Source organism: Tauraco erythrolophus, chromosome 6 (genome assembly GCF_009769465.1).
Source record: "Tauraco erythrolophus isolate bTauEry1 chromosome 6, bTauEry1.pri, whole genome shotgun sequence".
Classification (NCBI taxonomy): domain Eukaryota; kingdom Metazoa; phylum Chordata; class Aves; order Musophagiformes; family Musophagidae; genus Tauraco; species Tauraco erythrolophus.
Window position 1 is genome coordinate 48,273,678 of NC_141470.1, and position 22,362 is coordinate 48,296,039.

Below are 22,362 nucleotides of genomic sequence, written 5' to 3' on the forward strand. Positions count from 1 at the left end.
GCAAATTAGCAGCAACAAAAAGTCATGATCCCTGGAAAGCTTTGCAAATCCCCCTGCTGTGATTAGCTGTTGGCTCTGGAGGTGGTTTGTCAAACCAGTTTTCCAGCTGGGATGATGCTGGTTGGTTTTTTTTCACCCGCTCCCATGCTCAACACCTGTTTAATGCAGTATGCTGGTGTAAGGTCAGCCAGCACCCAGCTCAGGCCAGGCTGAGCATGGAACAAAACCTGAGGGTAGGGCTGAGGCACAGGCAATGCATTTGCTTCTAAGTGCTAACCCTAATGGTCTCACAGGAGGCTTCCTTCTCCGTGAGCAGAACTTCATGGCTATGGCAGTGGGCTCTGGAGAGTCTCCGTTAGCTGCAATTCTTGCAACCAGACACCATCAAATGCAAATGCTAAGGGAAAGAAGCAAACCACCAGGGTCCTTGCAGTACAGCTGAGGCTGGGGACCCAAGACAAGTAGTGTTCAAAGCAGCATCATCCCTCTCAACCGAAAGAAAGAGCAACAGAGGCTTCAGTCCCAACTGAATGACACCAGCAACACATACATAAAGTGCTTTATTGCAGCATCAGAATAAAAAAACCTGTTCTCTATGAAATTTTGTAGGAATAAAAGACATTTTTTATATATTATATATACAAAACAATAAACTTAAGGAGTGGAAGCTTAGAGATTCATCACTTAAATAGCAGTGGGCTGGACAGAATCTTTGATGAGATATAAAAATAAACACTTGTTTAATGTCTACTCTTCTCATGGTGCCCCACAAAGCTCCCAGTGTGTAAGGTGCTTGTGAGAGGAACAACACGAACAACACTGCTTCTTGTTTCTCATGCTCCAGTTCACGCCTGTTCCAAACCATAGAGGTAGCAAGGCAGAACAGCCGCTTGGCTTTCAATCAGCTCTTCGGGCGGGGAGGGAGGTTAATTAATGCAATAAATTTTTTTTACTTGCCCTTGGATGGGATCTCCATTTATTGCAGAAATCATAGGTTCTTTTTGGGTGGTTAGACTGATTGACACACCCAGTATAAAGAGGAGGAGGGCACAAACCCTGGGTAACAGTCCTTATTATAAGAGCACTTCTTCAGAGAGGCAGCCAGTCTAACAAATTGACAGAGGTATTGAAAATCTCCTTCAAGAAAGGCTGTTTGCAGAGGTCCTGCTTCCATACGTGACTCCAATACTGGAAACTAGGCACATTTAACGGGAGGTTGTTTTAAAGAAGTCTGTGCATTGATGGTACAGAAGTTCCTCTCAGAGGCTGCTGATGTTAATGATGACATATGATATGGGAGAGGAAATATGAAGATGCTCTGCTGAATGACAGAAGATTAACAAGCTCATCCTTCCATGGCCTTGGCAGCTCAATTTGTCTGCTTCCCGTACAGATGCCTCCATGTCTCTTGCTGAACCTCCCTACACATGTCCCAGGCTCCCAGAACTAAGCCACCAGGTCACTGCCACCTGCTCTTGTCTACCTCTTTATGACCTACCTCTTTACCAGAAACTAGTGAGCAAACGACCATTTGAGCTACGGAACATGTAATGGGCATGAAAATGTATCAGGGTCTGGGTCTCCATCCATGCTTATTTGATTGTGTCTTCTTTCACCCTTTACATAACATTGGTCATCTCAGACTGCATACCTATTGGGAAACGGACGGTGTCTGCCTACGTTTTGATAGCACCAATAATTGGAGTCTGGGGATATGAGCATGGAATATTAGTTAAATAAGAATAATTCAGTGGTAACTTAATTAATACTTTTGTTTTACCAGCAATGAAGTCTTAGGTACTGATGACCAAGGATGCAATATTCTATCAGTAACCAAGGCAAAAGGATCAAGATACATAAGACACTCCCAGAAAGACTCCCCAAAGAGCTATCAGACCATGGATATTCAATGGCTCTGGCGAAAGCTCCTGCTAGAAGGACAGACCTAGCACAGGACAGTCAAAGAAGGACCTCTGCACCCAGACAGATGATTTTTTTGTCCAACAGTGTCCTGCAGAAAAACATGGATCAGCCAACAGCCCTGGTGAAACCTCTAGTCTAGAAATTACTCCATTCTTCTTTACGTGTGCTTGACTTCTCTTTTATTTCCTCTGATCCATAAAATTTGCTAAATAAAAGCTAAGAACAGTTTCTGCCAGGTTCAGTGACTGAATATCCAGGGATAAATGTGCTCAGCCTAGTTTCTCTATGGGAAACTTAGGAGCTCCCAAAATATGCTGGGAGAAACTGCCACAGACCTGTGAAAAGCTGAATAAAACTCAGGCGAGACCAAAGCGCCAACGAAGAGCATCAGGATCTGCAGACACCAGGTGTGTATCTGCCTCCTTTGGAGCCACACTTGCTCACCTGGCCAGGCAGCGAGCCTGAGGAGCGCGCGCTGTGCCCACAACTTGCTTTCTCTGGGCTGCCTCTCGCTGGCAACCTGGGCAGACACGGCACGGAGCAAGGCCCGAGGCCAGCAGAACACCAGAGAGGGGCAACGCTGGGTGCTCCCGGCAGTGCCCGACTTCATCCCATCCCCACAGAGAACTTGGCTCAGTTCTTTTTGCTCCTCTCCAGCAATGGCATGAGTGGTGGTTGAGTTGCCTCCTGCAACTCCGGCAGGGCTGCGGGTGGGAAATACAGGACTTTCTGCTGGGCCGTGTCACAGCTGCTCCTGAGCACCAAAACCCACTGTGGAGCTGCCAGGGAGCCCAGACGTGGAGGCAGGCTGGTGGTGGGACTTGCATGGGTGCTGCTACCTTGCTCCCCCAAGCACGGAGGCAGAGGGGCTGAAATGCATTCAGGCAGTGACCCCGCTGTGCTGACCTCCTCTGAGATCCACCCACATCTGGCTTTCACACCCGGTGTTCCCTTTCACAGCCAAAACTGTGGTGGCAAGTCAGTCTTGCCAAGGGAGCAGTCACTTGCCAAGGCCACTTGCCAAGGTGGCCAGTCCCCTCCCGCCTCATACTTTAACTTCCCAGACCCGTTAAACCCCCCCTAAGTCTCTCCCTGCTCCTTCCTGACTGTGTGCGCGAACACTGGAGGAGAGGGGAGGGCCCGCTGTGTACACGGCGGGGACACCTCGTCCCTCCCCCGGAGGACCCACTCCCACTTTCGGAAGCAGAGCGGCGTGTGCCAGGGCAGGCGCACAGGCAGGAGCAGGCAGCTCTGCCTGCAGCAGCCCAGCTCCTCGGATGCGGCACGAAGTGCAGCCAGCAAGAGCTGAGCCCGTTTCACCCCGCAGACACTCAGCTTTCGGGTTGCACTGAAAGATCGCAGTGAATAGTAAGAGCAGTGCCCCGTTCCCTTTACGCCTCCCATCCCCGGCGGCTTCCCGCGCGCCCGCCCAGGCACCCCGGTGTGCGGGACTGCCCCAGGTGCCACGGCAGGGATTGCACCGCAATAACCGCCGGTGCCCTCGGAAATCCGAGGAGGGTCGAGGCGTCCCTCTGAGTGAGGGGACAAGATGGACGGCGCATCCTCCCCGTTGTGCCCGGCGCCAGCGAGGAGCCCACAAGCAGGGCCGGGGCTTCACCAGGCTGGGCCAGGGTGTGAGCCAGCGGTGGCCGTGGCTTCCCCGAGCGTGGCTGCGGCTAGTATTCCTTGGCCTCCTGCAGCTGGGAGAGGTACTCCTCCTCGGCGGGGTTGTCGGCACACCGGCGCCCGTTGTTGGGGGGCCGGACAGCATGGTAGCGGCTCCAGTCGCCCTTGCAGAGAATCCAGGGCAGCATGTCCACCTTGTAGTGCAGCTCCGGGGAGAACTCGGTGCTGATGAGGTTGGGGACGCCGGCCCCCTTGCCGCGGGTGATGAGGCGGGTGTGCTCGTCGTAGCAGCAGTGCTGGGCAGCCAGGGTGGTGCTGTCAAGGGAGAGCATGGAGCGCAGGCAGAAGCGTGCCGTGGGCTTGTAGATATCCAGGCGCTCCTTGGGGCCGCTGGCGTCCCGCCATCGGAAGCTCTTGCCCTGCCGCTCATCCCGCAGGTTGACGGCACTGTAGACGGCCTCCAGCGGGTAGGAGCAGGGGCAGCTGGGCAGGTCCGTCAGCACCTTGCTCAGGTACTTGGTGAGGAAGTCGCTCTTGCAGTTCAGCCACTTCTCACAGCTGTCCACCTCTGGGGGGGAGGGCACCGAAAGGGTGAGGGCACGCGCAGCCCGCGCCCCGCTTTACCCAGCTGCCATTTGCCTCGCCGGCACCACCGGCGGAGCCTGCAATGGCCAGGCAGGAGCAGCCAGGCTCTTGGGACGAGCTGGAGCCAGGCTCCATCTCTGAGGCAGTGGCAGAGGGAAGGGGTTTTGTGCTGGGGCAGGGCTGCCCCTTGCAGGGTCTCTGCCTGGGGCACCCATCGCTACAGCGGCTGCCGGGCTGGCAGCATGCCCTCACAGGAAAGGGCAGGCAGCAGGTTGGCCTCAGCCACTGCACTGTAAAGCAGGACCACGTTGTCAGAAGAACTGGGTTTGCCAGCACGACTGCCGAAGCCTGCACATGGCAGTTGTTTGGGTGACTCGGGTCTGGACACCAGATGCGGGAGCCCTTGGCAGAGACCTCCCCACCAGCCAGCTACACCCCCTGCGGGGTCTGGCACTGAAGCCCCCAGTGCAAGGGAGAGGCAGAGGCTGACCTGAGTTGAACGGCTCTGTGGTGTTGTCGCTTTTGAAAGGCGTCTCCTCTGTGGGGAAGACCATTTCCCCCTCTGCTCCTTGAGAGGGGAAAAAAAATAAACCAAAGAGCCAGGCTGAACACCAGGAGGAGTGGTGGGATTTTTTCCTCCATAAGGGCACCAGACACCATCCATCTTCCACCCCCTCTCCCATCACTGCTTTGGTGACACGGTCCCGCACCTGGAAGGAAGGGCCAGCAGCAAGATACGCAGGACAGACCTGCCCAAGGCTGTAGGTTACACAAATCCCAGGGAACGAGGCTGGCTCTCAGAATGCCTCAGGAGGGGATTTCAAGCTCCCAGTGTGAGCGGTGCAAGGAGTCGCACACCAAGCTGGACACCAGCTTTAGCACCCTTGGGCACCACCTAACTGCTTGGGGAGCCACAAAGCCCCCTCTTCGTGGAAACAAACCCTCACGGTCAGTAGCCCAGATCACATTAAACATATCTAGCTCTTGAAGCATGAGCAATGCCCAGCACACAGCAGCAGGGGACCAGCCCACGACAGGGTCGGACAACACCCACGCACTGGTACGGCTGAGAGCTCACCAGGACAGCGCGGCAGGTCACAGGTCCTCGACTCTGTTGCTGTGCAAGCGTAGCCACAGGACCGGGTCCTCTTCTGGTTGCCGCTGCCACAGGTGATGCTGCAAGGGGACCACGGGCTCCACTCCTCCTCGTCTTCATAGTCTGTGCACAGCAAGGGAGAGGCAGAGAGTGGTGGTCCTCAGCAAAGCCTCAGCAGGAGGGGAGCCAGCAGCCACCCGGGACCTCCCTCAGCTCTGCCCTGTCCCTGAGATGACCTTTACAGGGACACAGGGCCAGTGCTGCCTGGGGCACAGAGAGATGCCACGTGATGCCAAAGGCCAACCCTGTCCTCACTGGCAATCTCAGGGAAGCAGCCCCTGAGCAAAGGCTCTCGTTCCCACAGCTTTGGTCATGGTCAGACCGACTGACAGGCATTGCTGCCCATGCCTGTCCTCACCAAAACTGCCCGATACACTGGAATGATGCTGAAGCATCATGTGTTAGCAAAGGTCGACTGGTTTTGAGCTTGTGGCTGAGAAGCTGGAGAGAGCTGCTGTGGTGTCGTGGCTTGTCTGCCCACTGGCATCTGCCATCTACATCTCTGCAGCTCCTCTCCTGGGAGTTGCCCAGGTCTGTGGCAAAAGCTTCTGGCACTGGTGTTACTGCAGGGACCAGAGTCAATGGCAGCAGCATTTGCCATCAATCATTTACACCATATTTCTTATCTGAGCATGCCTTTGCCAGATTTCATGATCCAGTGTGATTACATGCAAGGGCAATTTCTCCTGGGACGCTGCCATGTCCAATCACTGGCAGCCCAGCTGGGTGCCCGCCTTGCTCCTCAGCACGCTTGCTTATTTTTTAAATAGGAGCTGAGCACCACTGTGTTGTGATCCTGGGTGCAGGGCTGTTCCCCCTGCAGCGAGACAGGGCTGTGGGTCAGGCAGGGCAGTGGAGGGCAGCACCGGTCTGCAGGGCAGCTGTGCACACTCAAGAGGACTCACCGTAATTGTATTTTTCCTTAAAGATCCAGTTCTTCTGCCCGGGCCACCGCTGGTCCCAGTCACCTCCTACTCCACTGAGCATAGACTCCTCCTCCTCATACTCTGCTGTGTAATCCTCCTCCTCCTCCTCCTCCTCCTCCTCCTCCTCTTCCTCCTCCCTGTCTCCTACATCCAGGTTGTCATCTTCTTCTTCCTCCTCTTCCTCCTCCTCTTCCTCCTCCTCCTCAGCAGGGTCAGTGTATTCCCAGAAGAGGGGCCAGAAGAGGTCCTTGTGGGACAGCCACTCAGAGGACGTCAGAGACCAGTCATTGCTTGTCTCCTTCAACAAGTCCATCTCCATCTCGGCCTGAGGATCATCCACCACTTCGATGGTCACCTGGAGGCCAGATAGGAGGCAGGGCAGTGAGCTGGGGCATAGCCCTGGGACAGACCTAGCAGCCCATGCACTGGTTCCCAGTCCGAGAGGCCAGAGATGGTTCGGGCCACAGGACCACGTGATGAGTGCAAGAGTGTCTCACCTCAACTGGAGAGACTGAGCACGGGCAGAGTAGGAGTCCAGGGGCTGATTGTCACCCACAGGGACCAACACCACCCTCAGAAATTGAGAAGTCACTCCGGTAGGAGTGTTTGCTCCTGCTCTAAAAAGGCAATGAGTGAATTCCTCTTGCAAGGCACTTGTCTGTGTCATCTATTTGCATCTGGTAGTTACCAAGAAAACAGATGGCAGCAGCCACATGGACCACGCTCATGAGATCTTCCCTCTCAGGGAACCAAATGAGGCTTAGGAGCACATGCAGCACTTGCCCGCATCCCCCCACAGCACACCCAGACCTGCTCCCCACCTGGATGTTGGGATTCTGGGCACTCAGGTCCACATTGGCCAGCCCTGGCAAGCTCTGCAGGTCCAGCACGAAGGGCAGGCTCTCCTCCCGGCCAGCGCTGCCAGGCTGGGGCACCGTTGGGCTCCTGGCAGCCTGCTGAGCCACCCCACGGCGCCTGTGCCGCCGAGGGCCAGCCTGCCCGCTTCGCCTCAGCCCCCGCGCCTTGCCCGATGGCGGCAGCTCCTCGTTCCCTGCCGAACGGGGGTCGGATGAGGCAGAGACCTGCAGAAGGAAGAGGCAGTGAGGACATCTCCTGAGGGTGGCTGTGCAGGGAGTAAACTGCTACCCAGCAAAGGGGAGTCTGGTCTCCTGCACCAAACGGTTCCCCTGCTCCATCTTATTGCAGCATCAGGGCAGCAATTAACATGGTAATTAATCAAGTTAATACCCAGTGGCCTGTGCTGTGCCAGGACATGGCCCCACCGCACATGAACAACCTACAGGTCTATTCAGGCTGGTGCTTCCTTTCCTCACGACCACCCTCTCTGCATTCCTCTGGGGTCCCATTGCCCATCTTGCCTGGCTTTCCATTTCTCGCTCTCTCCTTTCAGCCATTGCTTGGTCATTGGAGATGGGTAATGGCAAGGGCTGCTTCTGGTCACAGGGTTACCAGAGCTCATGTTTAATACTACCTTCATTCCTTGGGAAAGGGAAGATGCCCACTTGAAGAGGACAACAGAACTTACTCGCCAGTGCTGCCAATGACTCTAACCGCTGCTGCGGTGGCACGTGGTGCTTCATGGCCAGCCCTGCCCAGGAGGCTCAAGGGCAGCAGGCAGGGAGCGGGCAGGGAGCCGTGCCAAGGCGGCAGCGCCAGCCGGCCAGGGGCACGGGGAAGCAGCCAGTGAACCCTGCCAAATGGCCAGGCTCGCGCCGAGTTCCCACGTTCCTCGTCCCTGCGCTTGGCGCACGCCAGCACAAAAAGGCACGAGTCAAAGGGCCAGCAGGCTCCAGTGCACCCGAGAAACCGGAGATGGGAACAACTGGCAAAGCTCCCCTGCAACACAGCCATCCCCTGGAAGGCCTGGGGGGCTCGCAGCTCGGGGCTGGGAGCCGAGGTGCCCGAACCCCCATCGTCTCTGCCAGTGGCTGCCTATTTCTGGCTGCCCAGCTGAAACCCCCTTTTGTTCCCAAGCTCTCGCTCTTCACGCCAGCCCAGCTGAGAGGCGTGGGATTAACGAAGAGAGTGGTGTGCCCCCTCCCCACTGGGACGCAGAGAGGCATTTCTACCTGCAATTAGAGCCAGATGGTTTGGGGAAGGACTCCCCTCCCTTTCATCCTGATCACTGGAGCACTTCAAAGGCAGCTGGAGCCTGGCCAGGCTCTCATGAGCGCACACAGCCTGTCCCCAGCCCTGTGCCCGCACATCAAAGCCCGCGAACCCCCCTTCCCATCCCCGGGGGAGGGAAAAGAGCAGCACGGACGCTGCTGGTCCCTTGGCTGCTGCCCAGAGCAGGCTGGGCGCAGGGAAGGGCTGGTGACAGACTTCACCAGATGGGCCCAGAGGAGAGAGGGCTGTGGGGAGGAGGGAGCCTGTGCTGCCCGGTGAGACTGTTCGGGGCTCGCCCCTCTCCCTGGACATTAGGGCTCCTGTGGCACTGCTGGCAGCAAACGTGGGCACAGATAGACCCCTCTGCCTGCACCTTCCTCTCCCAGCTCCCTCTGCCCTCCTCTGAAACCACAACGGTTTTGGGAAGGACCCATGGGAAGGTGCTCGGTTGTGCTCCGAGCTGTCTCCCAGTGTCCCAGTCCCTCGTCAGGTCTCCTCTTGTGCCCAGGGACCCCCTGGCAGAGAGCAAGGAGGAGCCCAGGCGGAGCAGAAACAGCAAGAGGGTCCGAGCAGGCAAACCTGGCCGTGTCCCAGTGCTGGCCGCACAACGCTGCCCGCTGGTGCTGGGTTTGCTGCCAGCTGCGCGTGCCCAACGCAACCCCTGCACAAGGGGCTGCCAACAGCCCGGCGAGGCTGGCACTCCTGCCTAATTTGCAATGAGCTTATTGAGGCTGGGTAAGCTCATTTCACGGACAACCCAAATTTCATACACTTGGAAAGCGAGGTCTCCTCTAGCAACAGGATCCGAGCTCACTCAAGGACATGAGAGCAAGCGAGCCAGGAACAGACTCCAAGCCTCCAAACTTACACTCAGTGCCTAATTCAGATTTTACGCCCAAACAAGCTCAAGAAATTCAGAGTACTATTCCCACAGGGAAAATGAAAAACTGCCCCAGGGAAACTGGCTGCAAGAATGTCACAGGGCAAACAGAGCTCCCTCAGCTCCCAAATCCTCTGGAGGCATAAAGAGCTCAGGAACGTCTGCCCTGGATGGTACAGAGTCCTTCAACAATGGTCACTGCACTGTGCCACCCATCCCTTCTCTCCTCCTGATGTCTGCATTGCTCTGAGGCTTTGCTGGGTTAAAATTTGTCCCTGCGTCAGAAGATGTCCCTCCTGAGCAAGGAGTTCAGCACCCTGCCCCAGGTGACCAAGCCATGGATTGCACAAGGTCCTATGAGGTCCAGTGCTCCCTCCAGATCAGAGCATCCATAGCACCATGATCCTGACGGGCAGATGCGTCTTCTCCACGTCACCAAGGGGCTCCTGCCAGCCATGCAGGCAGCTGCCCTTGAGGGTCACAGTCCTGCCGTGTGACACTCACCCACTCCTCTGCCATGCCTAGGACACAGCCGGATAAAGCTATCAAGCCTAGAGCTAAGCCGCTGCAGTGCATCAGCTAAGGGAAGAGAAGAGCTGGCCTGTCCAGAGTAAAAACTCTACTCCCTCGCTCTCCACGGAGCACAGGAGAAAGGCTGTAAACTGTTGCAGAGCTGGTCGTCAGCAGATCCCTTCTCCTGCCACTGGGGAAGGACACTTGCTACTACACCGCAGAAGCAGGGAGCGCAGTGCCAGGAAGTCACCAATATCTTGCAGCCGAGCTCCAGCCTTCTCCTGCGACCAGCCAGCACCAAGTAAAAGAAAAAGCTGAAGCGGGAATTGCCACAGCTCCTTCTGCATACGCTTGTGATATCCTGCCTGGCTGAGAATAAGGGTTTCCAGGGCAGAAGCCTGAGAGAAACTCTGGGGCAGCACTTGGGAAGAGCATGCTTTTTCCATGTGTGAAGACCATGTTTAGACTGAAGGCTATAAGCAGGACCACACCCGCCTCCCTACCAACCCATGAGCCCTTCCCACACAGTCCAGGCTCTCCCACATGTAGGACTGACCACCTAAACATCTTGGGGCACCAGTTCAGCAAAGATGTTAGGAAGGGGAAGGAACTTGTCAGCAGTTCACCCCAGTGTTGTGCCTACTTTGTACACAACACGGGCGACAGAGTGTATGGAGAAGGTGTGGAGAAAGGCCACACATCATTTCTCTAGACTAAAGGCTGATATTTTCCCATTTCTAGTCCATACATCTCTACTAAAATTGCTTGGAAATCTGTAGATGGCAAAGAGAGCAGCCACAAAACCATTTCCAGTGATGGAAAGACTTTTCCAGTGAAAGATTTGTATAATTCAATTTGTTTGTCATGTTAAAAAGAGAAAGCAATGACTTGATTTCCCAGTTCTTTAAGGCAATAATCCATCAGGCACCAGAGTCTCTCTAATCCAGAACAGAAACACGTAATAAGAACCAACATGTCTGAGTCAAAGCCAGACAAGTTCAACTGAGGAATAAGAATGGTGCTTTTAATGCCGTAGGTGATTAACCACAGGAACAAGCTAACAAGGAAAGTGGCAATATCTCTTGTGGAAACAGTCAAACCCATGTCACTGGGCTCAACACATACGTACCACATCTGTACTAGGGAAGAATTCAAGGATCTAATGATTTCTTCTGGTCTAAAAATCTGCAATTCTGCTATAAACTTCTCTAATACTCTGAACTAAACCTGGGTTAAGAAAGCACCGATGTTCACATGTTGCAGCTCTTACATAAAAATGATTAGAGATGTGACATAGAATCACAGAATCATAGAATGGTCAGGGTTGGAAGGGACCTCATCTCAGCTCCTACAGCAGTTTAAAATCTGAAAACATCAACAGACTAGTCCCTGTACTGCCCGCCCTTTGGCAACCAGGGACACCACTATGCTGCCACCACAACCACAGGTACTTGTTCCTCCAGCACGTTCCTCAGCATCTCTGTAGGCTCTGCAAGTTGCCAGTGAACCCACCAGTAGCGCTGCTTGTAACTACATATGTTGTTGAACAGAGCTGCTCCTCATCACAGGGTTAAACCCAAGCCAAGTACACTTGAGATAACTCCCAGAGGAGCAAAGCACTGCTGGAGCCTGTGCATCAGCGCGGCAGAGCCAGCGAGTCCCCAGCATAGGACAAGCTCAGAAGATGCAACTTCCACCCACACCTATCCCGAGCCAATTAGCGAGCACATGAACTCGTTCAGCTTGAACCAAGAAAACCTGTGCAGATGGGAGTCAGATCAGAGGCAACGTTCAGGCTGTGCTCTGGGCTTGTTAACACTGCAGCGAAGAAAATGACGTGTTTGCTAAAGGCTGATGTCGCACTGGGCTGTAATTACAAGGAATGGGGGGTTTTGTTTCTTAATCATTACTGCTTGCGTTAGGTTTCCTTTGAACGGTTTTACCACGCTGTACTGAAACAAGAGCCCACCAGAAGAACTATTGACCTTTTTCTGAATAGAGCTGAGTCTACACAAGTGTCTTCCTATTCTTTCCTCCAAGCTCCCTCCAACATTATTTTAAAATCTGTCCTGCAGTTTGTTGCAAACGTGCCCACTTATGAATTAGCCAAATACGAAATAGAAATCAGAACATTTTTTCCTTTTTTTTTTTTTCTTTTAACCATAAAACTTTTCCTCCCATATTCACCTAAATGAGCTGCAAAGATGTGGAGAAGGCTTTCAAAATAAATTTATCTGTGGACTGAAACCAGGCAGGAACAACTCCAGAGCAGGTTTTACTATAAAGCTATGGAAGCAGAAAGACACTGGTTGGTTGCTTCAGAAGGAAGCCCAGTCTGTCTGGGGGCAGCTCTGGGGCTGCAGTTTGCAGAAAGGCTCAGGACAGCTTTCGCTGGTGGGAGTGGGAGAAAGGGGAGGTTTTTCCAGTGCTAACAAGTGACACTGTTAAGTCTCTTTAAAATAAAGGCAGGTTGAACAGCAAGGTAATCAACAGGAACAAATGCAGTGTGCTACCACGCTGCTTCCCTCCCCTAGTGCTGGGCATGCTCTCTCCTTGATGACCCCACCACAGACACTGCTCAAGGACAGGGCTTTTTTAGCCCAGACAGCTAAAAAAGCCTCTTGAGGGCTATAGTTTGATGGTCCCAGCTCACAACCCATCCACAAACTCATAACCCATCCACTGGTACACACAACCCATCCACTGGCACACTCTGTCAGCCAGATGGAAAATCCACTGGACACACATCAGACAAGTGACCTCTGCTACCCATCAGCACATCACTGGCTTAACAGATTTCCCAGAACTGTGCCAAAGCACAGCAGGCTTCTAGAGGTGTCAAGAGCTGGGTGGGTACCTATAAGAAAATGGAGATGGTGAAGATGCCACCCAGTCCCTGTTACTGTCTGTAAGCTCTCTCGAGCCACAATCCAAATGATCAGACACAACACCTTTAGACTTATAGGCAGGTGGTTTAGCAGGAGCCATCATTCAGGGTTTTGACAGGTGAGCTCTGGAAGATCTGCCAGAGGTAATTTAAGGCAGTGGATACCTGCAGCTGCCTCCCTCTTCTTCCATGCTGGGTTACCCTACTGCCCGCAAAGGGGCCGTGGCACAAGTAAACAGCAGGACTGTGATCACTCAACTGCTCTATGCACTGGTCCACCTCCGGATCAACTCACACTTGAGTGCTGGTTTTGGTGGTTTTTTTTTTAAATGAAGACACAGGCATCTCCCTCCAGGTTTTGGGAGAGCTCTGCAAGAGCTCTTGGAAGAGACAAGGCACTCAGTTACCACGCCTGCATGGGCAGATCCTGTTCATGACAGACCAGCAGGAGCCAGCAGCAAACTGTGGGCTATACAGATAATTATTATGCCCTCATGATTATAATTTTCATGAAGTTATCAAAATACTTAAGATCATATGGAATCACTCTTTTCTAAATAGCTTCATCCCAACCATCTTGAGTAGGGAGCTGCAGGAGGCAGCATCAAGGGCTTCCTCATCTCTCATTTATTTTCATGTCTCTCATTTATTTTCATGTCTCACATTTGTGAGAACTGTAATCTCAAAACTCTTTCCAAGGTTGGTGACTCAGTTGTCCCTGAGGCAGAGCCAGCCCTGGAGCAGAAGACATCACAGCACAGAGAAGCAGCAGCATGCAGCACCGTGAGGAGGAAGGACCCCGTGTAGTTGACTTTGTGAGAGACCGAAAACAGGACAGTTGGCCAGGCTGCTGTCAGTGTGCCACACTGCGCGTCCCCGTTGGCACAGCCCAGCCCCTATCACTGCAGCTAGCTCTCCTGTGGGTGTACTGACAAGTAACTTGCCCATGCCATCCTCAGCCAACTCCTGAGGTCACTCGTGACACAAGGAGAACAAGTAGGAGCCTGGTGGCTTTTCACCTCTCACCATGCCTGGCTGTTGCCCTCCTCAGTGTCACAAGCAGGTGCTTCTCTACCATGAAGATCTTTTCCCTCTTTAACACTGAGACAAATGCTGTAAAATCCCCATTTTGCAGACAAAGAAAATGACCTGGACCCAGGTCTCTCAGGTAGGCTGCAGCAAGGCCAGAAATAGATGCAGGTCTCCCATGTTGTACTTGGAGAAGGCTCTCAGGAAGGTCCATCACAGCTCAGCTTCTCCTCCCCACCTGCCCCGTCCCACACAAATGAACAACACAGGCTTTGCAGTGGATAAGCCGGGGCATCTGGTTAGCACTGCTGACATGTCCCAGCACAGCAGCCGGGGCTGTCCTTGCACCAGAGACTCTGCCCAACGGCACAGGTCCAAGGGCCGACCCTTGACAGGTGGTGTCCGCTAGGAGGAGCCCAGTCGATGGCAAGGCACCCTCACCTGGGGAGGAAGGTACCCCTGAGACTTCTGCTGCAGCCAGGGCAGCTGGGACCTGCTCTGATACAGCACAGCAGCGGTACAGGAGCAGGGCCCTGCAGGGACTGCACGGAGAGGTCCCCTGGAGAGGTGAGCAGACACACATCCAGGCCGTCTGGTGCTCTCTAGCAAATGCTCCTGCTAGGGCACACGTTTTCTGTTAACGTAGCTGAGCTGTAATACACGTGAGCTCTTAATGCATCGGGTCAAGTTGCTGTTAACTTGTTCCAGCTCTAAACCCCATGTGCTTCAGTAACCATTAACTTGTTCCAGCTAATGATCCACATTTGTTAGCCTGCACACCCATAACCCTCCGACTGCTCCAGCTGCTGCTTCCCTCCCTGCCACAGCCCAGGCAAAACTGTAAAGGGAAAAAAAAAAAAAACAAATGGAGCAAAGCAAGTGCAGAAACTGGAGGGATTGGACCAACACGAGCCTCCTCCTGTCCCCCAGCCTGCTAGAAGGGGTTGCAGTGTAGGGGGATGCAGGGCAGGCGGGAGAGCAGGGGGCACCCACTTCCCCTGTCCCACGCAGGGTGCACAAGGTCCCATGCAGGCTGCACAGGCTGCGCCCTCCCATGCAGGCAGCGGGGCAGGGAAGGCAGCCGACCACACAGATGCAAATCCATTGGGGATCCCTTCAACAGCAGGCAAAATGGGTATCTGAGCTGGACTCTGAGCATCTCCACGCCCCGCACGGGAAGGGATCCAGGCAGAGATGCTGCATTTTGGCTTCCCGAAGGGGCAAAGCTGGGGTGACTCGCAGCCCCTGACCCAGGTGCTTGGCTGCAGCTCTCCGGCCCAAGGGTGAGCTTGGCTCCCCGCCCCAGCCCAGTGACAGGATTGAATGACTCCCGCACATCAGTGTGGGGTGGAGAAAGTGTCTCAGGGTAGGGGAACCTTCCTCTCCAGCTCCAGTCTGTGTCGTTCATAACTCACTTGTTCATAAGGTTTTCCAGGACAGTCCCTGCTACTTCTAAGTGCCTCACCAAAAAATAATTACTTTTTTTCCCCATCAGATGAGAGCCTGAGACTTGCAGGGCTGCAGAGGAAAGTCCAAAGTCAGAAGAAAGCAAGGGCACATCCAATGGGGAGCTCCACTTCCCCAGCATTTTAGTCCTTAGTTAACCCTACTCTTCCCTTTGGCTGGTCACTCCCCAGCAGGACCTCAGCTGTAACCCCAGGACTGGTTCCCAGGGTGGGTACAGACGTGCAATAGCCGAGCTGTAATCCCAGGTGCGGGGAAGCCAAGCTGATCCCGAGACACCCACAGCACCTCTGGGCAGCTCCACATCTCCTCCACTAGAGGCATGAGGAGGCCACCCTGCCGATGCTTCCCAGAAGAGAACTAGATGCTTCCCTGAGAGATCTTCAGTTTTTAAGGAGCAGCCAGCTTAACCATGTAATACCACCACAGAGGGGACATGAAGACATCTGTACAACACTTTGTCTCACTGCAGGTCCTGCATGGCATGGCACAGCTGGCCTCCCCACGGATTTTGGGAGCAGCCGCAGATGAAGGGGACGGCAGAGAGGGCAGCAGGAGGGAGAGCTGAAGTGGTGGGGAAGAGAGGACATCCCAGGGAGGCAAAGAAGTGCCAGCCCTCTGCTGGTGGGGCACCTCCTGCAGCACCTCCTGGCCATCCTGCAAATGGGCTCAGCTGCCAGGAAAGAGCCAGTGCTGGCTTGCTTGTCCCCCAAGCTGAGGCTGCCGGGGCTGGGATGGAGGATGGCTCATCTGAAGGGCACCGGCTCACCTGGAGGGCACCGTACCCATGCCATGTGCCAGCCTCCCGCTGTGCCCTATGTGATGGAGGCTCCCTTGGCTGCGGACATGTTCCCAGCCCTGCCTTGCACCTCAAGTCCTGCGTGCTAGATAAGGCCTTGGCAGACCATGCCAACCAACAGCTCCTGATCCAAGACAACACCTCTTCCCTGCCTGCACAGGTGCCTCCTGGCCATCTGCAGCTGGATCCCTACCTCGTGTCCATCCAGTGGTGCCGGGGACCAGCAGAAGGCAGCAATTTACTGAATTCTGTTCCCTTTGAAGCTCTATCCTCCCCTGGGAGACTAAACAAACCTGCAGCCCAGGAGGCGTTGGTGCTCTTCACGCCAAGAGCCACCTGGGGCTCAGAGGCCAGGTAGGTCACCATCTTTTTGGTATCTTCGTCTCATAAATACTGAGATGAAGTATATCTCATAACAGCTTCTCAGACAAGCCCCAGGAGTCCCTACACAAAGGGAACGTTCAGAAACTAAACTGCCTGGAAGCAATACCACGTAGGCTTTTATAGCTGGCCGTGTAAAAGCATCTGACAACCTAATGAAGGTTCCCTGCAAAAATAATCTACAAAAACAACAACAAAAAAAAGGAAGTCCTTGGAGTCCTTGCACTTTTGCAAGCTTCTGTCTGAAATGGAAACATTTTCACACTGAAACATGGCTGCAATCTCTTCCCTGCTTCTTGGAAGCTTGGCTACAAGCTCCAGTATTTTAAACAAAAAACAAGCCTCTGGCTGACCACATTTGCTTTGAAGACGCTGGACAGCATGGGCCACCTTGCTGTCACGACTGTAGCCCAGGCTTCCCTATGGGAAGCGTCTGGGCATCTTGTTCTAGGGATTATTCTGAGTGGAAGAATATTCATTGATATTATGGAAAACAGATGATCCCTGGTTTGCTCTCCCTACCTCGAAGACTCTGACAAGAGGAAAGCAGGAATTAATCCCCAGCACACTCCTCTTGTCACCTCGCTGGGCTTGGAGGGATCGTGGTTGGAGGCAAGATGGGTCCCCAGCCTGCCTGTCTTTAAGGAGGTCTGCAAGAGCAGGAGCTTTTGGGAAGGCAGAGAGAGGGCCGGGATGCCCTGTGGAGCGATTTATGCCTAATCTCTTCCCCTTACAAGTGCCTTTTACAGGAACCCCTTTGATTGTGACAATGGGACCGCAGCAGACCTATTTGTGCAGTGAAAAGGGAAGAAGCCCCCTTGTCGGGCAGCTTCCCTACACCCGGCTCCCCTTTGTTTCTGCTCCTGCCTCGGCCCCAGGGCGGGAGGGTTTTCAACTGTGTTGACTAAGATAATTTGGCACTTCTCAAAAGGGAATTTGCTACAAAGGGCGAAGTCCCTCCCTGCGCACAAAGAGCCCCTTTCAGAGCGGAAGGATGCTTCAGTGCACGTTTTGTACCCGCAAATCCGACCTCCGCCAAGGACAAAGCCAGGGACAAGAACGCTTAATTGCTGAAGAAATGAAAAGGTAAAAAGCACATCCGCAGGCAAAATGACTCTGCTACTGACACAGCCCGCCGTGGCCGCGGGGATCCGGCTGTGCCGGCAGCCAACACCGGCCCGGCCGCCCGTTCGCCCCGTGGCTGAGCCCTCCCGCCAGGGCGGCGGGGTGTCCCCATGCAGGACAGACGTGGAGAGAGCGGGAGATCCACTGCAGGGAGATGGCTCTAGGGAAAGTGAGATCTTGTCGGCCAGACAGCTCTGGGGGAGTCCAGAGAGACCAAGACCTGGGGGACGTAGGTGGGAGCTCCCATGGACATCTGTGCCCATTCCTGGGGTCTCCCCAGGCAGTGTGTTAGGCTCCCAAATGACAGGGCTACCCCTACTTACAGTCTCCCGACAAACTCCACTCAAGCCTGGCTGATATTTCCCTTTAATGCTTTTTATCTAGCGGAGCCACGCCACGTAGCTTTGGAGCTCCTTCACTCTCCGCTTGCTGGTATCTCCAGCCAGGCACCAGTCACTGCTATACGTTGAATTCTTATGCACTCCTCTGCACTCAGACCGCCCATGCGCAGGGCAGGTCAATTTAAATCAAGACTGCTACCCCTGACTTTTAATCAGCAAGCAAAACGTCTTGGTGTAGACCTTCAGTTTGAAATGTAGTTTCCCATTGCCGCTCCAGCTGCCTGGTGTAACCAGTAAATAATAGGTACTGTTGTTAATCGTTTCCTTACTCCTCAGGGGCCAGGTGCCAGTCATACCAGATGGTGCTGTGCAAACCCACTGATTTGCAGCCAACTACAGCCCTTGCGCTACACTTGGCATTTCTTTTGTTGCCCTCCGTTATCTCTTATCGCAGACGCCAGATTTGCTTTGCTCGCAGCCTCAGACCAGGGGAACTCCAAGAGCAAGCTCCAGCCTGGTTTCTCACCCTGCCCCTGTCCCAGCCCCGCAGTAACACCCCTGGGTGTCCTGGGGAGCTTGCTGCCGTTGCTTTGGCCCTCTCTCTCAGAGCAGTTCTCTCCTGTGAAGGAGCACCCACCAAGCCAATGGAGCTGGGCTGGACAGCTTGGATTCTCCATAAAACATCATCGGCTTGCTCTGCTGCACCCCATCACTGCTGGGACACTCACTACCAACACCTCCATCACCGTCGCCGCTGGTACTATTATTTCTATGGAAGTATTGAAGCAGTTGTGTCAATTCACACAGATCTAATCACTTCTAGCGTTTACATTTCTAGCGTGTTAGAATATTAGCTATTTTCTGTTTATTAGAAGAGCACTGGAACCGATTGGTATCAGTCAGAAAGAATCCAAACATCTATTAACAATGCTCAAAGCCAATATTTTGAAATCCAGTGAGTCTATTAAAACATATTTTGAATTTAAACCCCTGACTTCATAAATAAATAAAGCATTAAGAAATGTGATGAGCTGTCCCTTGTCTCCACAAGCTCCACTTGTCCCCACAAGGGACACAAGTTTTTCCAAGTATTCAGTTACTCAAATTTGAAGAGTCGCTGGCATGGGTCAGCGCTTGGACCTGTCACATTTCTGCCCACATCAGTGTGATGCATCCAACCTGAAAAAGCGCTTCTAAAAACCCTGCTGTACACCTGCCTGCTGCTTCACAGCCCACCTGCCTTCCCAAACATTGCCAAAAAGCCTCCGAATGAGCAGGTATCTTCTCTCGTTAGATTAAAGCCACAGTTTGGAAAGTATTGTGCCTTTTCAACTTCCAGTCAAGTAAACTGAAGAAATAGAAAATATTCTCACTACATCTGTTGCTTATGGTGAGCCCAGTGTAACTCAGCAGAGCTTTTCTGCACAGTATCGCAGCTGAGAAAACCTAAATGCAAGTGTTTGCTCCTTTGGTAATGGCTGGAAGTAACAGAACCTGACTGAGGTACAGGACTTTGGGACACACCAGTAAGGCTATGGCCCAAAGATAAACCACGTGTTCCCTCCATCCTTCCTACAATTAGAAAACTTTCTAACTCAAAAATTTACTGAAAACCTTAATGGTTTTTATTTTTCTAAATTACTTTAGTATAGAAGCGCAACTCTGAGGCTCAGCACAGATTATAAAAATTCCCATTCAATTCTAAACCGGGGGAAAAGGTTTGCTTTAAATAAAGATGTTAAATTAAAATAAGCCCAAGTTATGTAATTCTTTAATGGTTTTGATTGTCTATCTGCTCTGCTCCGTCATTTCTATTTTTCTCCTCCCGGCCCCCTTCATTCTACCCACATCTGTAGGGCATTACCCATAGTGTAACCAATACTCCAGCTGTGGCTGCCCTGCTGCCATAGAGACAGGACCTATCAGCACTGCAACAGGAACCATCTGTGCATATGACCCAAAATCACTCTGGATTTTTTTTTTTAACCACCATACTGCTGCGCTTGTGCTCTCTGCTTTAGTTCAAACAGCCAGGCACGACTACTCCAAATTCTCCCCTGCACGCACCAGAAACAGAACATTTCCTCCCAAAACGCAGCTAGAAGAAACATGCCGATACCTACCACTTTCTCCCTGCCGTGCAAACTGTGCAGCCAGTACCCCGAGGGATGCAGGGTGTGCATGGGAGTGTGAGAGCACCAGCAGACCCCCAGAGGAATCCAGTTTTCATCTTCCTCCTTGTTCCTTACCTCCACTCTCAAATCTTTGCCTGTAAACTTCTTGTATATTTGTATTTCTGCGAGAAGCAAAGGTCCCGGGGACAGAGGCTGAGCTATGTAGGTGCCGTATGTGATCTTTGGCTGGCCGCACAACGCCCCTCATTCACAGCCATTCTCAAACTGGGACTGACAGCAGCTCGCCCCGCTTCCCAATATATTCTAGACATCAGATAAAAAGGAGCCTGAGATTGCACCGCAGGATCCCGTGGTGGGGACCTGCACAGCTTCCTAACATGCAGTTTGTCCCTATCCTATGCCCTCTGCCACAGGGCTGCAATACTTCCCTGGATTTCAACTATAAGTCCCTACTCCCTCTGCAGCCGGAGCCTGAGCATACTGCGCCTGGCATTTGTCTGTCGAGTGAACCGGCATCTATGTCTATGTTTGAAGTTTCACAAGCAAGTACAGCACCAACATGGTATAACCAGCGTTACAGCACGTAACATCCCCAGCAGACCTGTCTGCATATGCTTGGTCCATGCTCCAGTAAAAACCATGACCAGGTTCAACTGGTGGTACTTGGCTGGACACATCCTGTGCCTTTTCTTGCCTGCTGGCCACCATGTGGCAGATTTCTTCTTTAAGATTGTTCCCTGACTTTCATGCTGGAATGGAGTTTAGTGGGTCCGACAGGAGCTGCCGGCATGATTCCTCCACAGATCAGCACCACGTTTCGGCAGTAACTAGCAGTAAGGTATATTCCCATCACTCCGCACCTCCTCTGCCAGTCTGACCAATGCTGCAGATCAAACCTGCCGCTTCCCATAGTGCTGTGTATCATCAGCAAGGGCTGAGCTGCTCTTACCCTGTCATGCTCGACCTTCTCGTATCGCCACTTTTCCCACTTATTCCTTTCACTTGCTTTTAGCAGTAGCATTCTTCAAAAGGGTATTTTTTAAACACAGTTCTGCTGCCTGAACCACTTTTTCTCTAGAGAACAGTTTCAAGATGGAAACAGCTTGTTTTAACCATTCAGTTGTCTAAACCCTTCTCCCTGCTCTCCTAGTAGTTCGTTTCTTCCCTGTTCCCTTCGTGCTATCCCCATCAGGTCCCACCAGTTGGTTCCCAGTCTGACCAGTCCTTCACTGCCTGCTGAACATCCCCCTTCCCTGATCGGCGCTCCGAAGCCAGCACTGGCCAGGATCCGGCTCTCGGTGGAGCGAGAGGGGCAGCCCCGGAACCTCCCCTTACAGCCCGTGGGGGCTCCCGGGACCGCCTGCCCGGGGGACGCTGGACGGGGCACGGGCTGCCAGGACGATAACGGAGCATGACCACGCTGGAATCCGCCCCAGGGCCGACCATCCCAGCAGGAAGGAGGGAAGGTGGCTGAAATCCGTCACGTCTTATGTTTGCAGTAGCGGAGTTTCGGAGTTCCTGGCAAGCCACCAACCTCGCTCATTTTCCCGCAGGTCGGGCTGCGGCCGGACCCCTCTCTCCTACGAGGGACGGTGCCCCCTGGGGGCAACGGATCTTCCCGGGCACTGGGTCACGGCGCTCGGCCCCCATCTCAGAGCACCTAGCCCGGCCCCTTTCCTCCAGCCTCTGTGCAATGCAAAGACCTGAGGCTACCCGAAAAATCCTGGAGAACGGGAAAGGGCTCTGCCTTTTCACAGACAGCCCAGTGAAGGGCGACCCGGAACCCGGCTTCTCTCCGCTGCTGCTTTTCCACCCGGGCTCCGGGCGGCCCGGCCGCGGGGACACGTGTTGGAAGCTGCCCCCTTCGGAGATGCACAACGGCATCCGAAGGAGTCCCGATGACCGCCCATGTGGCCGGCTGCCCTTCTCAGCCTTCCCGGGCACGGGAGAGGGTGCGGAGACCGAGGAGGGGCTCGCCCCAGCACCCTCCCCGCTCTCCATCCTTCCCCAAAGGCTGCCTTACCTCCGCCAGTTTGGAGCTCCTCTCCTTCGGGCTGTTGCTGCGCTGTTTCCTCACAGGCAGCCCCCTCACCGCAGCCAGGAAAGTTGTCAGAAAAACGAAGCCGAGGATGAGCAGGACTTTCCCTCTAATCGGAGGCATCTCTCCCTCCCTCTCGCCCCACCTCGCCTGCCCAGGGCAGGCGGCCCGGCAGCCCGCCCGCCCGTAGAGCTACAAACCCCGTCCTTCCTCGGGGAAGCGAGAGGAGCAGGGAAAATTTAAAAAAAAAAAAAAAAAAAAAAAAAATATCGCAGACGGGAAACGCAGCCCCCCTCGTGTGCGGGCAGGGTCCGGGGCAGGGTCCGCCGGCCCGGGCCGCTCCCGGCCGCTCCGTTCCCTCTGATCTCTCTTGCAGTTTGCCGAGCACGTTTCGGTGTCGCTGCTCCCCCGTGCTAGCCTGCCG

The 22,362-nt window shown here is 53.8% G+C and overlaps 1 protein-coding gene across 1 annotated transcript; it reads right to left on the reverse strand.

The window, feature by feature from the left end:
• Window positions 1-3,599: 3,599 nt before the first annotated feature.
• On the reverse strand, window positions 3,600-22,061 carry ISM2 (isthmin 2). Its single transcript, XM_086613827.1, has 6 exons — window positions 21,924-22,061; window positions 7,038-7,298; window positions 6,196-6,571; window positions 5,213-5,353; window positions 4,625-4,702; window positions 3,600-4,117 (listed from the first exon to the last, which is right to left on the reverse strand). The coding sequence occupies exons 1-6, from the start codon at window positions 22,059-22,061 to the stop codon at window positions 3,600-3,602; spliced, it is 1,512 nt and encodes a 503-aa protein (XP_086469953.1).
• Window positions 22,062-22,362: the final 301 nt, after the last annotated feature.